The following is a 20273-nucleotide window of genomic DNA, read 5'->3' as shown; positions in this document are numbered from 1 at the left end:
TCCCACCTCCTTTAGACAAATTGTTTTCAAAGCAGTAATGAGAGCTGGGACTTGTGAGAGACAAAAGCTCTGCGCACAGCTAAACTGAAGCTGAAGATACTGCTGCGTCTGTAAAATTTCATTTGAACATCTTAAAGTTTTCCTTTTTGTCTTTACAGATGGATGTTGCAGCTTCATTGTGTACCTTCTGTTTTCATGGTGCTCAATTTTTATATATTTTTAACTAGTCTTATAAGACTACTTAAAAGACTTAAAAGATAATAATCCCAACATAGTTCACAAATAACCTGGCTAGGTTTAAGTCAATTCGGGAAGGATGACTCAGTCGCCATGGTAACAAACAAGCAAAATGGTAACATGACACTCTTGAGTGGAGGATTTTATTACATTTTCACAAAACCTACCACAACCAAAGCCATTAGAAGAGCTCAGTTTTTTTCCTTAAAAAAGATATTTTCATCTTGAATAGCACTGAGAGTGGTCGTAACAGTATGCTGTAGGTAAGCAGCACACATGTTGAGTGGTGCACCAAGCAAAGCGGATGTACTTTTACAAGATGAGTGCAGTGGAAAATGGAGAACCAACAGCATCAACCGACAATTTGATACATTAGCGGGAACACTATTCCATAATTCACACTTTTTGCTGGCTTGAGGCCAGGAGATACAAACTCAATACTGTAGAGTGGTTGATGTCTCTGTTCATTGGCTACAACGTGCGCACAAAAAGATATTCATCTCTCATGGAAGAGGAACAGGTCTCCACTGTGAAATAAATAAAAATGCTTCATGACCACCTCATGGGCTTGTTGGCTTGCACCAACTGATGTACACAATTTTCTTGTCAGTTCACATTTTGCAATGTTTACAGCTAAGGCCCGACCGATTAATCAGCCAATATCACCTCATAAACCAGACAATTTTTTATATACTGTACTGTATATGCAGTACACACACACACACACGGAAAAAATAATTCTCTCTCTCTCTCTCTGTCTGACATAAAGTTAGGACAACGTATTGTAAAACAGTCAAATATTCCACCGGCAATACATTTATATTGTTGAAAGTGTTGAGGAACCACAAAAGAAATGTACAGTATTTAATTCATTATATATTTTTTAATTCATCAGCCGATTGAGTTATCAGAAATGTTACTCTGCCAAGTATTACAAATGGCACTTGCTAGAAAAAAATAAAATAAAATCTATCAATAAATCTATATCGGTCGGGCCTTCTTTACAACAGAACAGAACCATATTTTCTTTACATGCAATGTCTTAACGTGCATATGTGTTTGCGACAACTTATAGTATTTAAGATGTCTTTTTTTTCTAAACATCTGCGTATCGCTTGCTTTTTCTTACAAATGTGAATTTGATGACAAGATGACTTTGCCATTGGTTCATCCCTTTAATTCCTCGGTGGAAGATGAGGGCGTCTCTGAATCGTCAACGCACTCCTGCAAGACGGGAAGCTGAACATTATGTTGCATAAAAGACATGTCGCTATAGAACAGACAAATAAAAAGTAGTTCACCTTCACTCTGTCCAGCTCTGGTCTTCCTGGAAGGGATTTCTGTGAAGAAATGCCCTAGAAAGAAAGACATGATCGATATTTTACACTGGGGAACACAATTTTGTGTTGAGTTCGGTCTCTCAGCTGTTTGTACCAAATTTTTGGGTATGGAATCCAAAGCCGATCTCAGTTTTTCTCTATCATGTCACATTTTGATTAAGATTATCGCCGTATTCTTCAAATAAATAAGTAAATAAAAAAAATTATAAATGTGTATGCATGTAAATAAAATGCTAAGATGGAATAGTTACGAGCTTTGAAAACGAACAAATTGCAGCAGATATTGTCTCAATTTTTTCCTCGCCGCTAGTTTATCGCCTTCATATGGATTTGGAGGATTTGTGCACTGTTCTCACCCTCTTGGACTGTTGCGTCTCCTCGATGGATTTTGAGCGGCTCTTCATGTGTTTCTGAGGTGAGGTGCTGGTGGAGCACTTGGGATAAAAGCAAAACATTTGAAAAGTCTTTCCTTGTCATGTAGCACTCAATCATAATTGAAGATTTTATGATGTTTGTACCTCATCTGTCTTCTGCTCCATGGCTGACTTCAGTGAAGATGACTTCAATTGGAAAACTGCCCAGAGACAGAATTCGCAATTCTATTGAGTGAAACCTACACGATACCAATGAGTCATGACTTGAGGTTGATTATAGTAATCCAAGTTAAGTTTCCCCCGATCGAGCGCTCAGCAAGCCACTCTACACGAAACACGAAACGCTAAGTTTAAGAATAACTGCTGATGTCACAGTAGCGTCACATTCGTGTTGCCAGCAAGTCAATTTGATGCTTCCAGGTCGATGTGCCTGTACAGCTCACTGAAGTCTCTGAAACACCCGGTGGGACACTCCCTGCAACTCTCATACTTTACATCAACCCCATTATTTTGATGTAAATAATAATAATAATAATAAAAAGCAACCCCACCAAGCTGGTTGACTTGGCACACAATATTGTGCGCTTCAAATTAAATGTATGCTATGGACCGAGGAGACACTTTGGAGGAGGATCTCAGCAGGATGGCTGAGCACATCTCCGACCAGCTCACAGAGGTAACGTGACCCAAATCGGGAAGATAGTCTCCCTTTTCTCACCAAGTCCCTCCCAATGTGCAATCCTTAAATAAAGAAGGCGGCAGTGATGACCAAGGCCAAGAGGATGGAGGCTCCTTCTATTGGCATGCACGAACATGTTCGTGCTTGTATACAATGGCGTGCCCTATGACAAAAGCAACAGACTGGGCTCTTAAAAGCTAATGTGGGACTCTTTCTGCAAGACTGGGCAAACACAAAATGTTGCCTTATAGTCTTTTGCATTCGTTTCTCCCACCCATCATCACTTTTGGTCACACAGTACAGCAAGAGGAGGCAGAATGAAATATGTAACAGTGCATTAGTAGTAAAAAACAAAGTACAACAGAGGCAAAACTGTTCTGCAGCCAAGTTTGACAGCAAAAGGCAGCAGGCTTGAAGCTTCCAGTAGCGGTCAAACAGGTGAGGATTCTTGTGGGGTTAATGCCAGAGAAAGAAAGATAGTAAACATCAAAATTTACAGTCGATATAAAAGGTCTACACACCTCTGTTCAAATGCCAGGTTTGGGGGATTTGTAAGGGGGGAAAAAAAGAGGCAAAGATCAATAATTTCCAAAGGTTTGGCACCATTTGTGACATATCTTTGCCAGCAATTCAGGGGGGACTTTTTTTTTTTGAAATGGAAATTTAAAGTAAACAAATAATGTGGTGGCTTAAGCGTATGCACCCTTTTAAACTGGGTGTGCGGCTGTTCAGAATTTTTTTTTTTTTTGCTGATGCTTTTACCTGTTTTTTGGCATTTAACTTCCCCTCTTAAATACAGTTTATATATATATATATATATATATATACAGTATATACACACACACACACACACACACACACATCACAAAAAACTGGCATTTCCACAGGGGGGTGTAAACATTTTTTTGCATAGATTTTTTTTAATGTATATGTATTACAGAGTAAAGAAATACCATTAAATGGTCAATAGGAAAGTAGAAATTGGTCTTGTTACAGGTTTGCACCCATTTATCAGGGTACTAAACACAGGGGTATGGTATCAAAAAGGTGGTGCTTGGAATACAGTACTGCCCTCCATATGATTAGAGGACAAAAGAAATAAAAAATCATTTTGTGTCACAAGTGGAGTGGACTAGGGGATATGGACCAAGAAGTGTTGATATATCTTTCAGAGGCACTCATAGATCAATTTTCATAATCTGATGAATGTTAAGTCGGGTTGTCATACTGTACATGCATGTATGTATGCATCTAGAGAGACCACCAAGATAATCATGTGGACAGAAGACGCAAGTGGGAAAGAGCTTAAATGGGGCTGTCAGGGATAAGGACATTATGTTCCGAGTTTTGTCGTATTGTCACCTCCAATCCTTTTTTGAGGTGTTCGGGGTAGGGTAGGGTGGGGGTTGGGGGGTGTTGCCTCTGTGAAGCAAGCACATGCAGGCTCACTGTTACACCAGCAGAACACAGTCATGTTCATGCATTTCATACAAGGTCTTGTGTATTCTTCTGTAAGATGATAAAATGCCCCCCTCCCCCCAAAAAAAGTACATAAATGTTTGAAAATGGCTGTTGTCTTCCCCAAAACACAAGGCTACAGTATCGAACTATGCTCAATTGGAAACAAGAGATTGATCATCTGAGATCAAAACTGCAAATAGCATTGTCATAGAACAGAAGGGAAACGCACAGTAGCTGAAGAGAAATCAAGCACTCACCTGCTTTGCTTCCTCTTCTCTGTATAGACGTCCAGGCGAGGAGATGCTCCTGGCGTCACTGCTGCTATGGAGTCTGTGTGAGCTGACGCACGCCTTTCCCTGTGCCCATCCAGAGCTCTACCGATGCACCATTCATGCATGGATAGATGGATCGGATGGAGACACGCACGCGTGCACACGCACGGGAGAAAGGAGGAGAGAAAATGCCAGACACCTGGTATGCCAAACAGGATGCTCTCTGCTACTGTATGCATCTTGACAAACAGGAGGCAGATTTACAAAGTACTTGATTAATGGAATCCTTTGCCTTGAAATTGATTGTTAAAAGCTCTATGCTGCAGTCTATTAGCGAAATAAGAAGTGAACCATAAGTGGTCCTACCAGGTGCTGCATGGGTCCATGTTCAAGTTATAGTGAGAGTTCAGTTTCATTTATAGCTTTATGGATTGCACAGTTAACATCACAGGTGTTATGGGTTGTGGCTGCGCTGCTATAAAATAAATTCAAATTTAAGTGTCAAGCAAAGACATCACGGCAAATCAACCAACAGCTTAAAGCTGACATGCAATATGTACAGAGGAGAGAGAAGGGTTCGTATTTGACAAGATTTTAATTGTTTGGATAGTCGCCTTGAGCTGTTAAAGCTGCTACTGTCTATTGACTCCCTGCATTACAACACTAAGTGATAATGATGATCCTGTGAATTACAAGTTTCAGGTGGGAGCAGAGCAGGACTTTAATGTACCATCACAGCAAACAAAACACTGAAAGGAATGCAAACACGAGCAAAACAAGGAGGCAAATGAAGTCTTTTCAAAACAACAACAACAAAAAAAAAACCTTAAAACACTATATCGTCTTGAAACATGCAATATTCAAAAACTGCGCAGTCCCATGCGGCTGTAGTTTAGTTACACATAATGATTATTCCTCAATGCAGTGATGTGAAATCTCATTCAAATACAAGTGAAACAAATCATGTAAAGCCAACTGCATTACTGCAAGGTGCTTTCATTTTAGCTACATTAAAATATTTCGCATGAAACACTCTCCTTATAAAGAAGTGTAGTGTTTGTCAAATGTGTCCTCATGCCTTCTTTCTCTTCTTCCTAAAGAATTCAAGCTTTGGTAGAAGAGGTAGCACAATGCTGCCTGAGAGCTTATTTTTCAATGGTAATTAAAAAGTGCTACACACACACACAAATTTAAAAAAATAATAATTTTTAAAAAAACAACAGGTGGCCGCATGTGTTGAGAATGTTCTTTGCATTTCTTATTTTTCCCCAGCGCCCCCCCCCCCCACACACAAGTTCTTTCATACAGATGTTTCCCGCAAATCTTTGTGTTCAGATTCAGCTGAACTCAAGGGTTGTGAGCTCTCTGTGACCTTGTCTGGATGTGCAGTCGAAGAGGCACTTGTGCTCGACTCTTCGGACCGCGGCTCTTTTCCCTGGTCTGCGGGTAGCTGAAGGAACAGAGGAACCTTGAGCTGCTCTTTGGTGAGTAGACCTCGCTGGTCGTCAACCCTGCAGCACTGGGCCCTCGTCAGCATGTCCAAAAGCCCTAATGACGGCGATCACGCACAACCTGGCATTCACTCAAATAGCAGCGATTGAACTAGGTTTGAAAATGATTGCAACCATGAGTATACAGTGAAACTCCTCTACAATGAAACCTGCATGGGAGAAAATACCCTGTAGTGTGAAAAAATCTCCATGCATTAACACCATTCCTACTCTCCTGCCCCCATACAACGAAAAAAACCCTTTTGCATTATACGAAATCTTTTTCTCTGCTCTTGCCTCGCGATGAGATTCACTACAACGAAGTCTAATCCAACAGCGACCTCTACTGCTTCATTCGGAAACGGCAACAGCAACCACCACACTGTTTTACACATGCGCAGTAGTCACAGGAAGTATTTGTTATTGTTAGTTTCAGACGTAGCAAGAACGTTGCATTGCTAAAATGGCTACACAACGGACCTTTGGATGTCAAGCAGCTAAGACAAGAAGAGCTCTGACGCTGGAAGAAAGGGTAAAAGTGATCAAAATGAAAGACGGGGGAAGCAAAATAAAAGACATTATCCAAGAAATTGATGTAAGTGAAAGTGAATGCTGATCGTAAATTTCGCAATTTCTTTCCCTTTTTTTTCTTTCAACACTGACTTTATGAAGTGTATGATCATACTTATGCACGATTGGAATAAAAATAAAGAGTACACATACGTTTGTGTGTGTTTACATCTGAGATCAAATTTGCTACAGTGAAAACCCCCCTGTTGTGAATTTTTTTTGCTGCAAACATGATTTCGTTGTAGAGGAGTTTCACTGTATTAAGGTTCTCCATCACACTAACAGAATCTTTTATAAACATATTACAGTCTCTTATAAATCAGGGGTGCACTTTTTTTTGTCTTTAAATTAGCAGCCTGGCGCAGAAGGTGTGCGCGCCAGTCACCAGGTGCCATGCAGCATGCCACATGTCCATTTCTCCCATGGAATAGGCATCAATCTTCCTTGGAAAGGGTGCAGATTGACAGCTGGTGTGCACCCCTGCTTATAATAACCTCGCCCTTCCTGCATTACTGCTAAGGAGTCCTACCATCCATGTCGGGGTTCTTACTGGGCTTTGGTGAAGTCTTTGCTTTGTCGGTCTGAGGGGACAACCGGGTATCCAGATCACCTGATCCTGCCTTGATCCCAGACAAAAGGGATATATATTTTGTAATTGCAAAACATTGCTGGCAGGATAACATTGCCTGCAAATAGTGGGGGAACGTTGTAATTGCACTTCACATTGCAAACCAGACATTGTCTTACCTGTGTGGCAAATGCAGTTCCACTGGCTCTTGTGATGTTGCTTGGGTCTCTTCCTGTTCAAATGTAAGTCAGTTTCTGCTGTCAGATTTGGATAAGGACAGTACTGTATTTTGGGTTGCTTTCTTGGGTGAACAATCGAAAGGACGACGGCTTGCCGTGTTAAATTTGTGTTGGTTAGGAAAAAGTGCCACACTTTCTACAAGTCAGTGTTTGAGTTTGAAGGTAATGTTGAAAAAGCTGTTGAGCTGTTGCGTTAAGCGGAACTTGTGATCCAGCCATATAGTGTCTACGCATCTTACCAAGTGTGAGAAGTTGAGCCAAGCGCCGATGATCTATAGTGAAGTCGGTGCTGGTGTATCAGCAGTAGGCAAGTGAGGGTGTTAACTCGAAATGGCATCGCGTTCAACGAACCGGACATTGTTGCGGGAAGCAGTGAAAGGCACGCAAATCAAGAGTATCACGCGAACACCGATGACTACATCGACCGTAACTCAGGAGAAAAAGTAGGACAGTTAAGTGGACGGTGAAAAGACTCTTTCAAGGGTCCATTAAATAAACAGGTCAATGTACAGGAAGTGGGGAGGAGGGAACACGTAGAATGTAAAATCTATCGTTAGAATTATGGATCCATAATGCTAAAGTGCTTGGAGAAGTACTGTTAACAATACAGCGTTCACGTTGGCATTTATACCTCTTGCTCTGTCAAGCCGGAGCATCTTATTGGCTAGTCTGAACACCGTAGTGTTCATGTTCACAGTCTTGTCACTCCCAACCTAAAATAACAATGGAACGCGTTCAGTATTTTCAGTGCAATTATACATGTATGATAATTATCAAGTAGGTGGAACATGTGCGTGTGACAGTATTGACAATAAGGCTGGGTTTAAACGAAAAACAAGCCCCAAAAAATGATTATCTGAATCAGTTTTCCTTTTCATAGCCCAATATCGACTTATAAAAAGATACAAATCTTTTAATTTTTTTTCCCGACATAAATTAATGTGACTTCTTGCGCCTGCTGAGATCTTGTCACTATGCAAGAGTAGGGTATCAAAACAACATGGCGGAAGCACTGAAATGAGCTCCAACAAGCTTGAAGGTAGATGCCTGGAAAATTCTATTTGCAGCACTGCTGAGAATGTCCTTCATATAAAAGTAAAATTGGTACCGCATGAAATCCTTACTTCACTCAATCGAAAATTAAAGTGAATAGTAAATCAAATTGGGCCCTTGTGAATCGAATCATTTTTGGAAATCTGAATCGATACCCATCCCTAGTTGACAACAATCAATTACACTTGTCAATAGCAAATGTTAAATCAGAGATGGTTTCCCAAAAATTTTTTTTTTTCCACACAAATTTAATACCGCTACTTTTTTCTAGCATACCAGGTTTTTGAGATATTTTCCCTTTTTGTTTTTTAGGTTTTATCTGTAAAAGCTCACACAATACAGATTTTACCATTTAATTGGAACCATGACGTTTCAGAAGAAAAAAATAAATACACACACATGCGCGCGCGCGCACACACACAGACACACGAAAGAAACAAAAAAAAAACCCTCAAAAGTTTACTTTCATCTCTAATTAAAAAACAAAATTGTCAACATTTCCTGGCTGGTGTTGCCATTTTTTAAAATGTCAAATGGTAGCAAAATTCTCCACGAAGAACTGGAACAAACATGCCAATATCTGAAAATAACCCAAAAGTTATTAGCTCTCCAATACCCCTAACACGTGTATAAAGAAATACTTACCATGGTAACCTGGGCCTCGTGAGGCTTTAGGCCATGTTTTTGTAACACTGTGGATAGGGCATCCTGCAGTGTCTTGCTTGACTTGGCCATGATTCCACCAGTCTTTCCAGTAAATGCATTTTCCAGTCTGAAACACGTCGAAACATCGCATCAAGAAAACGCTAGAACATGATATCAAAATGAGTTAAGCAAAGGTTCCAGTCTCTCAAGAATTTGACATAGACACCAGCTAGTCTAACTTCACAGTTGGCTCGAAATCATATCAAAAGTCATTACCAAGACGGTGTCAAGTGTTAAAACGTGGACTTTCCCTCTAAAAGTGTGACAGCAGAAATGTTGCAGTGTGTGTGTGTGTGCGAGCGCTCGCATGTGTGTGCACGCAAGCCTGCTAGGGCGAGAAAGAGCAAATAACACACGGAAATGAGTCAAGAACATTGACTCACACAAACATCACCCGAAGCTCAAGCAAAACCTGCTGATCTCTCAGTACAGAGCAGTCTTGGTCCAGTGATAATGGCTGCGAGAAAGCACAGACCAAAATGTGACTTTCACAGATGATGTCATTCAGGCTTCATTTGAAAAATGAATGAAGCATAACCAAGGAAAATCATCTCATAAAACGTGTTGTCAAGCAAATTTGGGAGACAAAATGCTTCTTTGTCATATGTGTTGCCATGTCCTCACCTTGTCCTTGCCTTGAAGGTAAATGAAGACATCTTTTAGCGAGAAGCCTCTTTTCTCACATAGGCCGGCTAGCATCTCTCTGATGGGCTGGCCATAAGGGGTCGGAGCCAAGGAGGCACTACCATCAGGCAGGTAGACACAGCAATAGCCGCCTTCCATCCCACAGCGTCCTCCTGAAATGCCGGCTCGCTCCGGGGAGCGAGGACACGATTGGCCATTCTAAAGAATTTGGGGCAGGTGTCAATTTGTAATTTAAAGCCTTCTAGTAATTTACATGCCTGATCATCCACATGGGAATAAAATTAGAACAGAGCTACTGGAAAGGCTGACACTCGCATCAGTGCTGCTTCAAGAGGAAGTCAAGTAGTTAAAAGAGGGGGAAAAATATATATATATATATATATATCGACAATAATATGTTCTATGTGCCCTAACTTGTGGTGTGAACGGCATTCTGATTACATTTGCATTTGAGGAATATGAAATCAGCAGTAAAATCCACCCATTTTAAATTTTGCCACTTGCTGTCAACTGAAAATGGCGTCATAGTGCCTCAGAGAATGACCAATCACCGCTCACTTGTTTTCTGGGCTGAGTCATGCAGGCACTGTGATGTCATTTTAAGTTGATGGCAAGTGGCAAAATGGTCACCTCCTGAAATGGTGGAATTTTGCCACGTGACCATTTTGCCACTTTAGTCAGAGTCTGTAAATTCCATATTAATCAGAATAGAGTGTTTAGACTAGTGGAGACACATACTTGTAAAGAAAACGTTTGACTCGACATACCCTCTGAATAACTATGTCAAAGTCAGGCATGCTTTTCAAGCATAACTGCCATAAAAAAAAAACTACAAGCTGTTAAAGATCTAGGTGCCTTTCTTCAAGTCCTGAGATGATATTAGTGACTTTTTCAACCAAACGGACCCAGATTTTACACATTGAAAAAAATGTTGGTTGTATGTATTCAATTTTATTTCGTTAAGTGGTTGCACAAAATAAAATCATGTAGCTCCTTTCACTATGTATTGCCCACCAAAAAAAAAGTACATTTTGGGTGTGAATCGAGATAAGATCATCATTTTAAAGTGTATAATGTTGCAACATTTCTTTTTTATATTATGCTATGAGCTTTTTCTAAAATAAAATTTGTGCCTCGGTCCGATAAAGTTTGGGAAACTATCCATCCATCCATTTTCCGAACCGCTTGATCCTCACTAGGGTCGCGGGGGGTGCTGGAGCCTATCCCAGCCGCCTTCGGGCAGTAGGCGGGGGACACCCTGAATCAGTTGCCAGCCAATCGCAGGGCACACAGAGACGAACAACCATCCACGCCCACACTCACACCGAGGGACAATTTAGAGCGCCCAATCAGCCAGCCATGCATGTTTTTGGAATGTGGGAGGAAACCGGAGCACCCGGAGAAAACCCACGCAGGCCCGGGGAGAACATGCAAACTCCACACAGGGAGGCCGGAGCTGGAATCGAACCCGGTACCTCTGCACTGTGAAGCCGACGTGCTAACCACTGGACTACCGGGCTAATCTAAAACCATTCAATCGTGAAAACCGCACTGACCTCTGCTGCCCTGTAGAGGGAGTCAAGCTCCACATTACTGCTCGACTTGACAGCTTTATGCTCTCTGTGATAAAGAGAAACATTGCTGTGGGGCGCATCTAAGATCAGACAGAAGAAAATATGGTGAGATCAAATTGAATGATTCGCATCAAAGTCGAATTTAGATAAAAAGATCACACCTCCCCAGGACCCTCTTTTTTGTCGCGGTTTGATGCTCTTGCCGGCTGGAAAAGTGCCTTCCTCTGCCTTGCTCTGTTTGAAACAGTAATGACCTCATTAAAAGGCTATTAAAACTTACATCCCGTATCACTTTTGCAAACCAATTCACTGACTTTTGATTTATCTTCTTTCCCTGCCTGATGCTACCTTTTTGTCACTTAAGTTCGGGCTTTGATTGGCCACATCCTCCCAGGAGACCGTGCGAAAAGGTTCTGCAGAGAGCGGAGGTAAACGTTTGCCTTCTACACTTGCCAAAGTGCAGCTTTGGTAGAGAGGAGAGCGCACAAATCGTCTGTAGCTGTCCATCTTCATCAACTTAAATATCTGGCACGCACCAAGGCAAAACGAAACCAACAAAAAGTTAAGCAACGTTCTAATTGACTCTTGGCATTGTGTAAATGTCATTTAAACGGACCTGTGCTTGAGCCTTGTCAAACATATCAGGAGTTGGTTGGTCCAAGTCTTTTTCATCTTTTTTGGCCGTGTCATCGATGTTGACAGAGTGGGGAGCACTTTCAGACAAGTACGTTTCATAGATGGAGCGAGCTCTCACCTTCAGCTACAAATACATCGGAGACAGACAAAACACACACACACACACACATCTTGGATAGTGCACTGTTATGAGTTCAAATTGTGTTTTTCAAACTAGAATCAAGGTTTTCCATTTGGTTCACTGCAACCTGATCCTCAGACCAATCCAATGTCATCGGCATAAAAGGGAGGGAAAGCATGTCTTACCTCCTCCAATGATGTAGCTGGGATCTTCTTGAACTTTTCACACGCTTGCCAGAATAATATGTTCTCTGCACTCACCTCCGATTTCAGAAAGGCCTGCGACAAGTAGACGCAGGACAATTTGCTCAAGGTGCACGCCTACCTGGTGAGAGGAAAACCTCCATTCGCTTATGTGTTGCAACCCACTGTAAAGTAATTGACTCCGCTGGTGTCTTCCAACAGCTTCTCAAAGGAGACAGCCCAGCTGAGCACACTGTTAGCCAGGCATGCCTCTCCGCCCGGGGTCCCGGGGAGGCTAGAGCTGCTGCCTGTACTGCTCCGTGCAGCCATATTCAACTCTGCACACAACAGCGTAGCACGCACACACACCCATTTGCCAGAGAGGATAAGCACAACAAAAAATGAGGTTGAATCAGATATGTTCTTGTTTCGTGCATAGACATGTTCCACTCTGCTATTAGCAGGCACTTCAGGCTCACCTCCATCTGAGACCGCAAGGCTCTGTTAAAAGAAAGTGAACGGTGATTTAGAAAGGACAAGACTTGGGTGGTGCCAGACAAAATAAACAAATGAATGAATAAATAAATAAACAACATTCAAAGTTGATATCAATTTCAGAAATAAAATTGGGTTTAGGGTGTTTATAGCTTTTTTTGGGGCTCTCAAGAGTGATTCTTTTCGAAGACATCAACAAAGATGCGAAGAGTTCAAACACATAAACATTGCAATTTTTTGTGAAAAGGAGTCTTTTTCTGGTCCACTTTCAAGCTAAAACATTTTATTGAGTGTAATGAAGCAATTAAGAGGCTGGGTTTGGAGGGAAAAAAAATAATTACGGTCTTTGATGTCATTTCATTGCAAAAACAAACAACTCCAACAAAATCATTTAGTTGAAAAACAGACAAGTCACCAATACAGTATTGCATTTAAATGTATGCCTTGTGAATATAATCCAGCTACAATCTCTTCAACTAACCCTTTACATTAATACTGTATAACTCGTGAACAGAGAGAAAATTCACATTGAGTGCAGAATTTCTTCTTTGTTGCTGCTATCCTCAAGATCCTGTCGATCCATTTGATTGCGACCAACAATTGGCAAAAACATCCTCATAGAATTTGCGGACCTGATCACATGAGTTTCATGATGTTATCGTTTTCGAACCGTTTCACGCAATTATCATTTCACGTTCACTTTCGAGCATAATCAAGCTATCATTGAAAAGCTAATAGGAAATAACGGGTGCAGACATGACTGAGGAAGTATGTGACATAACGTTCATGCCATAAAGTGAATGGGCTCGTGACTGGCTGGAATGAAGATGACGGTAGAAAGTGGTGCGAGATACGGACTAAAATATATATCTCGACAACGATACAGCATTTTTTCCATAAAATTCCATGACATAGACAACTGATGGAAATGATCTTTCTGCTAAATCTGGTGCAAGCATCTTTTCATGTGTTAAGATATTGATTAGTGTATGTACACATTGTTCATAGTCTAAATAGTTACAATCCATAATATCGATGATGACATTTAATATTGTATCCAAGATATATCGCACAGCAGTAGTTGCATAAATGTAAACTGCATCCCCCCCCCCCCCCCCCACAATTAAAACCTTACATTCTTTATAAAAGCCTTGTGGTTTTGCAGGGTTAGGAAATGCACCATGAAACATTGCCGTGATAGGAAATCTGCAAGTAGGTGTGGCTTTATTTTTGTCAAAATGATGCACGACTGCTTGAACTCATTCATATGTTGTACGAGTCAAGCAGACCATCGTTCAAAGGAGCAAGACAGATGTTTATGGGAAAGAAATATATATAAACGCAAACAACAAAACCCCTGGAAGCGATTGTGCTTGATGTTAGATGCTCTACCGTGACACATGTTTACATTTTAAACTGAAATCATATTCGAAGTACAACCAGTCACTTCTAGATGCTATTCGGACATTATCTTAAAAACACAAGCAGATATAGAAGTGCAAAACCATGTTAAATGTTTTGGTTTCATTTACAGTAGAAACGAACAGGCTGCGCAGGAAGTGGTTGTGACACTGATGGTTGGCTCTCATTCAGCTTTTGGAACTGGAGACACCCTCAAGATGAGAACAAACTCAAGCTCACAGTGACAACGTTCATTTAGCGGTGACAGCAACGGTGAAAATCTCTTACGGGAGTCCAGCAAAGCATTTTCTTGAACACATCACAAGGCATCAGTGCTTGAAATGAGCCCAAAACAACACATTTTCTGCACTGCCAATGACAGGAACAGTCACATAACATAAAATGACAAGCGCCAAGTGTAAATTTCCATAAATAAAAATGAACACATGCAGGCCTTTTCCATTACAAAGTACACCATCAGTCATGATCACACACAGCCTACACACGACAGATTGGCAAATAGGCCATGTGTGGTTTCTCACTCTCCTTTTTTAGTAGCAATAGAAACTGCCCAACAGACGCTTTCACACTCATGTCACTTTAATAACATCCAAATCGTTCAACATGGACATATGAGGCCTCCTTAGATCCCCCTTTTAATATGAAAGACCCTACTAACCGAATCAAACTTGAAACAAATTGTTATTCTTACGAACTCACCATGTGGCCAACAGGAATCCCTCGAGAATTACAATTTTTTGCCATTTTAACCAAGACACCACACTTCGATGCGCAAGTACAATACGATGCCCACAGCGGCTGAAGACACAATGAATGTTTCCACCTAAACACACCAAACCTCTTCACTTGGGTTCCCCTGGTCACTTCCTGCCTGGAGGTCTTGCCATAGCAACAGGCCACAAAAGAGGAAGTAAAGTTACTATGATCACATCACACTGTTCTCAAGCAACATCTTGAGAAACAAACTAAAAGGCAAAAGTGTGCTGCTAATGAACATCGGACTCCCTTGAAGCAACCAACACCATCACAAAACCACTCAATGTGTTTATTTTTAATTAGTTTGCCACTGGTAGTTGTTGTATTATTTCTCTCCCGGGAAATTATTGAAACTACATTTTCCCGATGTTCATTATATTAAGATGCGAGTAAGAATAAAATTGGTTTCATCATTGAACTAAAAGTATTTGGCATGTTTTAAATTGGTCAAATAAATCCCTTGTTTGATTGAACTGCTTATCAAAACATTTTCTGCTGTGGCTAATACTGCAACACAACTTTCATAAAGGGGTTCACCTTTTAAGCTATGGGTTGGCAAAGTACTGCCCTGGGACCACATTTGGCCCGCTCTATTTTTTGGCACATTCGCCTTTAATATTTCTGTTTTTTTGATTTGCTATGAAGCCCTGGATATTCACCGCTCAAATTATCCATTTATTGAACCTATCTTCCATTATCTGCTGATAACCTTGGCTTCTCAGGGTTTGTGGTCTTTTTTTTGTGCTCCCGCAAAAGTCATTAATTGCTTTGGTGGCATCTGATGGTATAGTTTGCGTTAATTCATTGTGTTTTTGATGTTTTGTTTTCTTCGGGATCCTTTAATGCACAATCAAAAGTTAAAGAACAACGATGTTCCTGCTTCTCTCCCAATGGATATAGTACTGTACTTTTCTTTTACAATTTGCCCATATTCCCTTCCATCAATTAAGATGTGTAAATGCCAACAAGTGAATGCAATGACTGATACACTAGCACGAAACAACTCAACACTATAAGAAGTGCAATATTAGTGCACACATTAGTTTGTCTTTGACTGCTGTCAGGTCAGTTCGTGCTGCATGTTTCGGCGAGTTTGCTAATCAATACGATGGATAGCCCGCCGCGTCAAGTAGGATTTGTGTTGGAAAAAAAATCAATACTGAATATACAGTCATTAATGTAACATAGGGTTACATTAGATGGTCCGCATTGCATTTGATTAATTTAAAAAAGTATGCGTGCACACACACACACATATATATATATATATATAAAGTACAGAAATAATATGTCCAAGGTCCATTGAATCATTTTTTTTTTCCTCCTCTGTCTGTTTCATTCATTGTCTTACCTTGTCACTGGCCATTTCTGTTCCTACCGCTGGCCACTTGTCATATCGTCTGATCTGCTTGTGAGCCATAACCTTGGCCAGGTGGGAGAAGCGTTGATAAAGGCCCTTGAAAGCAACCATGCTGCGTCTGAGTGGACTGGAAACCGAAGAGAACTGACACGTATGAAGTGATTGACAGTTTTTGATTCTCCTCATTGTCACTAATCACACCTGACATGCGCACAGGGGTGTTGCGGCAGGTGGGACAGGATAGCTTGATTGGCGGTGCAAATGTTAGCTACCAAGGCCTGGATAACAAGTCTGTTGTTTTTACATTGTTTGAGGTTTAAAATGCCACATAATTTGATCTGGGTGCTTAAGTGGTCCAAAATGTGTTTGTTTGTCAATGCATAAAACTGATAGTAGCTGAAGCTGTAGCACAGGTATTTTTTAAATTAAAAGAAACTTTAGAAGAGGACAACATTTTGTGCTCAAAGGCAGAAATACATTTTCAAAATAGACAGAAAGGCAGGACAAGAGGAAAAAAAAGTTCAAACGGGAGATTTTTTATTAGAATTCATTCACATGTCCTTTGTTATTTTAGGATGAATTTAATTGTAACTAGTCATCACCCAATTATTGAATAGGTTTATTTTGCCAACATTGTTAATTTTAAGTACATTTTGTTTTGTTTGTTATTATTTTGATGGAGCAGGTTGAAAAGGTGGTTAACACATCTGCTTCACAGCTCTGAGGTCATGGTTTCGAATTTGCGCTTTGGCCTTTCTGTGTAAAATGTAGGAGAGTTTTTGATGCCAAGCACATTAAAAAGGTAGATCTTGAGTCTGCCAAGAAAAAGAAATTATGAGCACATTTTTGGAACACTTGGTTGCTATATCTCAACTTTGACCTGTATGTTTTCCTGTGGTTGTGTGTGTTTTCCCCCCAGGTTGTGTTTAGTGTTACGGACCTAAACTATCCATCCATCCATTTCCCGAACCGCTTAATCCTCACTAGGATCGCGGGGGGTGCTGGAGCCTATCCCAGCCGTCTTCGGGCAGTAGGCGGGGGACACCCTGAACCGGTTGCCAGCCAATCCCAGGGCACAGAGAAACGAACAACCATGCGCGCTCACACTCACACCTAGGGACAATGTAGTGTGTTCAATCAGCCTGCCATGCATGTTTTTGGAACGTGGGAGGAAACCGGAGCACCCGGAGAAAACCCACGCAGGCCCGGGGAGAACATGCAAACTCCACACAGGGAGGCTGCAGCTGGAATCGAACCCATTACCTCTGCACTGTGAAGCCGACGTGCTAACCACTGGACTACCGGGCCGGACCTAAACTAATAGCTAAATATTGTACTCCCTCATCACTATTTTGTGGAAGGCAGTTTCGAAATTAAAAAAGGCTTTAGAAAAGATAAAAGCAGGGTAAACTTATTTCACATTGCTTAATTGTCTGAGACACAATTGCCCCTTTAGGGCTGTTACATTCAAATGATTCCTTGTGTACCCTTGACATTTACATACCACATGACTTTTACATACACCTTTTACACCTTTTTTGGCCTTGAAAGGCACAAACAGCGGAGTTTAGTAATAAGCCCCATGGCCTATATTTGTGTGAATTGCCAATGTCAGGCTGTATCCTGAAAAGCAGCCATGCTCTACAGGGTATTGTGCAAATAAATATTGAGTGGGAGGTACATGCATGACCCGATTAAAATAATACACAATATTACTGCACCAATGTTGCAATTCATTTTTGTGTGCAAAGGTAGCATTTGGCACTGTGAGCTGCTTCTACTTCATGGTAAATTTCCCTTGTGGCTACCACTGAATCAAGTATCTATCTAACTTCAGGATTTACATCTTTAGACTTCTTTTTATTTCGTACATCCCCCTCTGTGCTAACAAAATACTACTCACCAACAAAACAGCAATAATGAATTCCCGTTCCTTGCAATGACTCCCAACACAAATCTAAAAAAAAAAAAAGATATTTTAATAATTCATCCTGCTGCTATTCAAATCGGGCCAAATGTGAATTTTTATCTGGATCAATGTTTTTCAACGGTTCTGTTGGGAGAGACAAAGTAAAGCAGCACATCAGCCAATACACCCGCTGCAAAGTCAATCAATTTTAACGTCGTGCATGTCCGTCTACGTGCGTGTGCGTGTGCGTAAATGTGGAGGCTGGAAGGAGAAGTGGAGTGAAGAGGACATTATTAAACAGATGCCTTCAAAAGGCAATGCACGCTGATGGTTTCCGGTGGCAGTTATGAGTCTTTGCCACTTGGTGTCGCTGTTAGCGGCAAGAAGATTGCTTGATCATGCTGGAAAAAGGTGGTTGAGTTTTGAAGCACGAACCTCAGAGTCAGAACCGTCTAGTAGACATGCAAAGTACTACATCCTTCAAAATACAGTAAACGATTGAAAGGTTTACTGTCAAAAAAAAAAAAGAAACAATAAAGCTCTAAAAAGCAAAACATGTCAGAGTACAGAGTTGGACATGAAGTGATGATGACAAATGCAATTTCCATTATGCACGGGCGGCCATCTGTCACTCGTCCTTCCTTGTGCAAGGCAAGGCTACCGAGCATCTGGCGTCTAATACACAATTTAGTCAATTTAGACACAAGAAATGCTATTGCACAAAGTGTAATTGAAAGCAAATATGACAAATCACATTATTTTTAGTATATACGACCCGTCCTCTGGCACTTGTATATGCTGAAGCAAACAAGCATAGGGAAGGAGGTACAGGGCAAACCATGGTGGTCCATCTCCTTTCACACTGAGGCAGTTTTCATCGAGAAGAGCAGCCATCCAACAAAGGCTCAACATTGAACCAAAAAAAGGGAAAATAATCATTTTTATTTGCTCATATTTATATGCTGATTGATCTGACTTTTTTGCAGTTGTATATTAAATCAATCACTAAAACAGACTTTTAGCAGGTGAAAAACAGAGCCAGATGGAAGGGTTGCATGCTCCAAACTGATCAGGAGGACCTGATCCATGCTTTTATCTCCAGTAGGTTATTGTTATTGTCCTCTGAGGGGACTCTTTCAAAAGAGAACAGCTGCAGCTCATTTAGAGCACTGCAGTTCGAGTTCTGACCAGAACAAACAGATGAAAACATATTACTCCAGTCCTAAAGGCTTTACACTGGCTCACAGTCAAAATTCTGCTACTGGTCTATAATTCACGGAATGGTTAAGAAATGCTAATTACATATAAACCCAGTGCGATTCCGAGGTCGGTAAACTTGGGTCATTTATTGGGGCCCAGAGTTCAAAGCAAACATGGTGAATCAGCTGATAGCTGTTTTGCTGCATGCAACTGAAATAAGCTGCCAACAGACCTGAAGTCGGCCTATGATTACCTATGATTTAAGGCTTTTAAAGCATTTGTTTTATTTGCCCCGTCATTGCCTGATGACCAGTGCGGGGTTTAGCTTGCCTCTCCAAGGTCATCCGAGATAGTCTGGACTCATGAGCCGAATGAGGACACGAGTAAAATAGATGGATGGATGGATTTTTTTCAGAATTGACTTATTCGTAAACGCTGTATCTAATTCTAATTGCACAAGTGCTGATAGTGCAAATTAAAGAAAAAAATATATACTGTACTGTATCACAGTATTAGTGAGGACTGCAAGTACCTAGTGTCGCTTAGGTGTTGGTGAACGCTTTCGGCACCATTTGCACAGCACCGTTCAAACCATTGTGCAACATAACACCGGCCACTCCCACTGAGCACAAAGCTTGTGTAGTTGAGCAAAAGAGCCTCGAAATGTTTTAATCCGGACACAGAACAGGCATGCTGAGACTAATCCCACTGAATGCCCTGCTCACAGGAACGCTCCCTCACAGACACTGAGCTGCTTTAGACAGGCAGCCGTGGAAAAGATACGCGAGATGATGGCGCGATCAGCTCCTCGACCGGAGAGGATTGGATGCGCGAATGGGTTATGAGTCGATGCGCCTGCTCGGGAATACATTCAAGGATATAATCCTTTTGAGATTTAAAAGTGTTTGACTCCGTGCATACTGTCAATCCTCATCTTTGCTTTTCTGCATTAGCAGCATTCCGCCCTCAGCCATATGGCAGACTG

The 20273-nt window shown here is 41.1% G+C and overlaps 1 protein-coding gene and 1 long non-coding RNA gene across 4 annotated transcripts; both read right to left on the bottom strand.

Annotated features, from left to right (window-relative positions):
- Window positions 1-361: 361 nt before the first annotated feature.
- LOC147208396 (uncharacterized) lies at window positions 362-4573 on the bottom strand. 2 transcript variants are annotated; one of them, XR_015103417.1, is made up of 5 exons: window positions 4349-4573; window positions 2096-2190; window positions 1934-2011; window positions 1539-1592; window positions 362-1461 (listed from the first exon to the last, which is right to left on the bottom strand). It is a non-coding gene; the product is annotated as an uncharacterized LOC147208396 (long non-coding RNA). The 2 variants fall into 2 exon arrangements; XR_015103416.1 differs by having other exon boundaries at window positions 2096-2151; window positions 4349-4567.
- A 366-nt stretch (window positions 4574-4939) lies between these two features.
- Window positions 4940-14863, bottom strand: rgs14b (regulator of G protein signaling 14b). 2 transcript variants are annotated; one of them, XM_086134297.1, is made up of 15 exons: window positions 14763-14863; window positions 12626-12647; window positions 12333-12484; window positions 12150-12242; window positions 11824-11967; window positions 11556-11732; window positions 11369-11441; window positions 11190-11287; window positions 9613-9831; window positions 9372-9445; window positions 8929-9055; window positions 7862-7943; window positions 7171-7223; window positions 6953-7043; window positions 4940-5911 (listed from the first exon to the last, which is right to left on the bottom strand). In XM_086134297.1, exons 1-15 carry the CDS (start codon window positions 14805-14807, stop codon window positions 5664-5666), a joined length of 1698 nt encoding a protein of 565 aa, XP_085990423.1. In that variant the 5' UTR covers window positions 14808-14863; the 3' UTR covers window positions 4940-5663. The 2 variants fall into 2 exon arrangements, with proteins under 2 accessions (XP_085990423.1, XP_085990434.1); XM_086134308.1 differs by having other exon boundaries at window positions 6974-7043.
- Window positions 14864-20273: the final 5410 nt, after the last annotated feature.

This window comes from Hippocampus guttulatus, chromosome 2, assembly GCF_054856545.1.
Source record: "Hippocampus guttulatus isolate MCC_2025c chromosome 2, RoL_Hgut_1.0, whole genome shotgun sequence".
NCBI lineage: Eukaryota > Metazoa > Chordata > Actinopteri > Syngnathiformes > Syngnathidae > Hippocampus > Hippocampus guttulatus.
Note: the sequence above shows the minus strand (reverse complement) of the source record. Positions and strands in the feature narration are given on the sequence as shown.